Source organism: Syngnathus scovelli, chromosome 5 (assembly GCF_024217435.2).
Source record: "Syngnathus scovelli strain Florida chromosome 5, RoL_Ssco_1.2, whole genome shotgun sequence".
NCBI classification, from domain to species: Eukaryota; Metazoa; Chordata; class Actinopteri; order Syngnathiformes; family Syngnathidae; genus Syngnathus; species Syngnathus scovelli.
Window position 1 is genome coordinate 4734167 of NC_090851.1, and position 4626 is coordinate 4738792.

A 4626-nucleotide genomic window follows, 5' to 3' on the forward strand; every position below is an offset into this window, starting at 1 on the left:
GTATACGAGTCATGGGGTGTGTGCTCATTTTATTGTCTTGATAAATCTTGTGGGTTTGAACGTTTCACAGTTTATCACATAAGCTCTTTCAATCAATGCACTTTTGTGGTTTTTGTAGCTCCTGTATTTCTTTTAAATCTCCTGACAGCTTGCAGATTTTGGGAATGGTAGCATCAGCTGCTGGACATTTAAATCAAAACAGACAAACAACATTATGACTCCAAACACATTTTGGAGGAAAAAGAAATTAGTTTCATGAGCCATCCGTCACAGTGATGTCATTTTCAGTTGAAAGCAAGTGGCAAAATAGCCGCCAATTGAGATGGATAAAAAATAGGTGGATTTTGCTACTTAATTCATATTCCACAAAATGCATTTACAAACATATGGAACTCTGATACTAAAAGAAGAAATACAATTAACAATACCTCTGAAGTAAATGTAAAAAAAAAGTATAGCAATATGTATAAAAAATATATTGTACTGTATAAAATAACAAAAAAAAATACAGTTGGGTCAATTACAGTGTATGAATTATTCTTGTGTTTCTAAAATTTCCGTTTAGAGGAAAGAAGAGGGCCAAAATATGCTTCTCCTGACTCAATTAAATTGTTAAAGATATTTTTCAATTAATACCTCCTTAAACTGCACAATATTATCTTTGTAGAGCCATAATTTGATTGAACTCATTCATTGATGCAAGACAGTAATTGGAATCGTGTGTTTGCAGTGCCCTCTAGTGGACACAGTTTTGTTAGCATTCTGACCTTCTTTCTTGCATGGATCACATTGATGTATGGCAGGTTCTGGGAGGCCTGCAATGTCTCCTAACACCTGTAGACCTCCATGAGAAAGTTAAACAGTGCCACTGTTGGATCTTTGACGGTCCGGTGTGTGATCAGGTCACGGTGTGTGGACCACACTGAAGTGTAATGAAGTAATAATGATGGGAGCTCATGTCAGCACTTGTTCTTGCTGTTGTGGGAATCACTGAGCAGGAGGTGACTTGACTGTCACATAAAGTCATTATGGCTTTACAGCCTTCAGCGCGTGAGAACGCCAGACGAGGCGTGACGCAGCACGTTAAGACTCTGATAGCGTAGTACAATCAGCCTTTACATTTACCTTTTATACATTACGCTTAAAAAAAATAATATATATATAATATATATATATATATATATATATATATATATTATATATATATAGACCACGGATTTGTAAGTTTTTTCTCACTATGAAAAACAAAAAAATAATGAAACACTATGTTTGTGTAATAAAATCCAAATGGTATAATATTAAAATAATACTACATTTTTATCAAAGAAAACACAGTTCAGTTGTATTGAACTTTAAATTACAGTACTCATTCTTTTTTAACTTTGATGTATTTTCTATTTTTTATTTCTGTCTTCATTAATTTCTTGAATGAACACTTATGCCTACTATGTCACTGTAATCTAATGTTGGCTGTAACAGAGGTAAGGAACTCATTTGTCTTGCTATTTGCCATATATATGTTTTTCTTTTTTGTTTGTTATCCTGAAATTGCTGCCTGCCTTTTGAAGCTCGCTGTGACGTCTGCTGCTGTGTGGGAAATGTGACACCTTCTTTCCTTTCAAGTGCAGGTAAGAGCCACCATTGTGTATAAAAGCACTCCTTCCTTCACTTTACCGCAGCACTGACAGCAAGGTCACCATTTGGGTACCTTGGACCAAAACACCTCCCTAGAATTTTTTTTCCCCCGCTATTTTGCAGTTAGTTTTATTCAAATTGAATATATATTTTTTGTTAATTAATTATTTTATCATCATGATGTTGCAGATGATCATCGTGGTATTTTTCTCTACTTGGGCGGCGTCTTTCCCGTTCCCTCGCAACACTTTGGAGCACACCCGAAAAGTGTCCAAAATTGACTTTGAGTCATCCGGTGCTGGACCCAGCGAGCCTGTCCGTGGCCTAGTGAGGGTGCTCCAGCTGGACCCACGCACTCTGACCCGATCCAGGCTTTTTGGAAGGACAGGCCAGACCCGGAGCGCCAGACCGCCCTTCCCCGCCTTCCTGTCCCACGGGCGGCCCGGACCGGCCCTGAAGGCTGCTGAGAGCCCGCTGCGCCACCTTCAGCCTGAAAGACCAGTTGAGACGGAGCACAAGAAGAGACAAGGCCTGCACATGTGGCAGAGGGCTGTCGATAAAGGAGACAAGATGCCCGTGTCTTTGCCCGCCAATCTTAAGGATGCCAAACAGACGTGCGCTGCTGTTCATTTCATCCAGGTAACATCCACCACACACAATTTGATCTTCTTTCTCACAAGGAAATAATGAAAGTAGAAATTGTTTAGTGGATAGGACAGCTGCCTCACACTGAGTCTTTCCACATAATTCAACTTTTTTTTTTCTGTAGCATCAAAAAATGTGAAAACATCTGGAAAAAAAGAGTACCACTGCCCCCTACTGTAGCCAATGTGCAATTACACCACATTAATCACAAGGATATTATTTTTTTTCCATTTGTTCTATTCTTGGCTTATTGTTTTGACTTGGTGTAGCTATATTGCCAAATATTAATACGTCCTTAAATCTGTGTGCCTGCCAACCAGCGAGTGACAGCAGAGGGCTGCAGCACAATGAGCATCCACAACAAGCTGTGTTTCGGCCAGTGCAGCTCCCTGTTCGTCCCATTCGAGGTGGACCTGGCCAGCAAGGGGTTCCGCCAGCGCGCTCCCTGCTCCCGATGTGGCCCTTCCAAGGCCCGCGCCGTCACTGTGCCCCTGCAGTGCGGCGCTGAGGTCCGCCAGCGGCGAGTGATGCTGGTGGAGGAGTGCAAGTGCGAGACGGGCCGTGAGGAGAAGAACCCAGAGGAGCCTTCACCACATATGTGAGTGCTTTACAGCAGAATTGAGGAGATGGTGCAATTTGGAGTCATCATTATTCTCACCTCCATTATACGGGAAAAAAGATTCTAATTGGGATACTATTAATTATGCAACATCTGCACCATCAAATGAAATGTTTTTTGAAACTCCCCTGCCAGGTAGGGTTGTTTTGTACAAAATCCAGATAATTATTTATATCCCCCCCCCCAAATTTATTTTGGTGAAAAAAATACCCCAAAAAGTTTCAATATGTTTTTCTAATTGACTGTGTAAAGTCTGAACGTGTTGTTCAGAAGGCTAACGATGCTTATTCAAGCTAAGCACTTTCCAGACAGTCCACAACGGACATGTGTCTACGTTTAGACGACCTTTGACGTTTCCAGAGGGAAATATTGTGATCCATTAAAAACAAAAAAGAGATTGTTCCACCCGCTCTTTGCCTCTTCTTTTCCTGCCAACTCTGAATTAAAAATGCAATTTAGTTTGTATGCAAAGCTCTAGTGAGAACATAAAGAGGGCTTGTTGTTGTAACTCCCCCTCCCCTCCCCTTCCCTCTTTCAACATCTCCACTCCTGCATGCAAGTTCTCAGCTCCTATGTTTTATTAAAAAGCCTCATTCTGCACACTTTTAGCACATCGCACTTCCAAGTGAGAGCAAGGCCTGGGTACTTAGCAGTAAGCAAACATAATTGTTTCAGCATGCTCCCCTTGAATTATGTATAGGAAGCACCTCTTCTCATGGCCAATCCTCCTTTCAATGGAGTTGTGGGAATTTGAGCATCATTCACCACAGATGCGCTCCAAACCGGAGGGTGCGCTTGATTATGTGCTCCCATAAAACCTATTATTCATTTATAGCCTGGCACCTGGGCTTGGTAAAGTGAACTCATCCCGCACATGCCGACATGGACTCCCAGAGGAGCGTCGAAAGAAGGGGGCTCTTTACGTCGCCTTGGCACACCGTCCCAATGCCTGCTTAGGCGGCCATTTGCATTCACGCGGGGCTCTCGGCAAAAGTGAAAGCGCTCATTTGCGCTGCGGGTGGTGAGGGCGGGGGGCATTGAGTTACCCCAGATTGCATTAGCATGTGATTAGCATTTTGGGTTGATGGCTATATTTTTCAAGATTGATGGGACAAATATTTGCTCAGGTCTTAAAGAGGAGGAATTAGGTGCCACTTGTTTTGAACTCACGGCTCGTTTTTTTTTTTTTTTTTTAATTCCCCACAGTCAACTTTACACAGAAAAATCATCTCGTCGTTCCTTTTGTCTCTCCATCCAAAAAAAAGAGAGAGAGGGAGCTTGTTGGTGGAACAAACAAGGTGCAAACAAGAAAGCGCACCACTTAGCGCGACAGATGTCAGGCCTTTTTTCGCAGAGCACTCCTGCGTCATTAAGGACGGCCTGGTTCCCATGGCGAAGGGGAACGCAAGGAACGAAAAAATGAGGAGGGGGGCCCGGTGCCAAGTCCGCCGCCTCGGGGATCAGATCAGCGTCACAGGGTGCTAAGTGGCCTAGTTAGCGCTTTAAAACAGCACAATGAAGCTGCCTGCTCTGAGCGCCTTTTAACTGTCACACATGCAACTTGCTTGGAGGAGTGTGTTGTGTGTGTGTGTGTGTGGGGGGGGGGGGGGGTATTTTTTTTAATATAAACAGTATTATTTGAGATATGGGTATTTTAAGGTACTGACTTTATCACACAACTAAATAAACTTATAAGACATCAATGTACTCAGTCATATATTCTTTAT

The 4626-nt window shown here is 42.4% G+C and overlaps 1 protein-coding gene across 1 annotated transcript; it reads left to right on the forward strand.

Moving 5' to 3' along the window:
- The first annotated feature begins 1722 nt into the window (after window positions 1-1722).
- dand5 (DAN domain family, member 5) lies at window positions 1723-3423 on the forward strand. Its single transcript, XM_049720395.1, has 2 exons — window positions 1723-2274; window positions 2601-3423. Exons 1-2 carry the CDS (start codon window positions 1813-1815, stop codon window positions 2880-2882), a joined length of 744 nt encoding a protein of 247 aa, XP_049576352.1. The 5' UTR covers window positions 1723-1812; the 3' UTR covers window positions 2883-3423.
- The last annotated feature ends 1203 nt before the right edge of the window (window positions 3424-4626 follow it).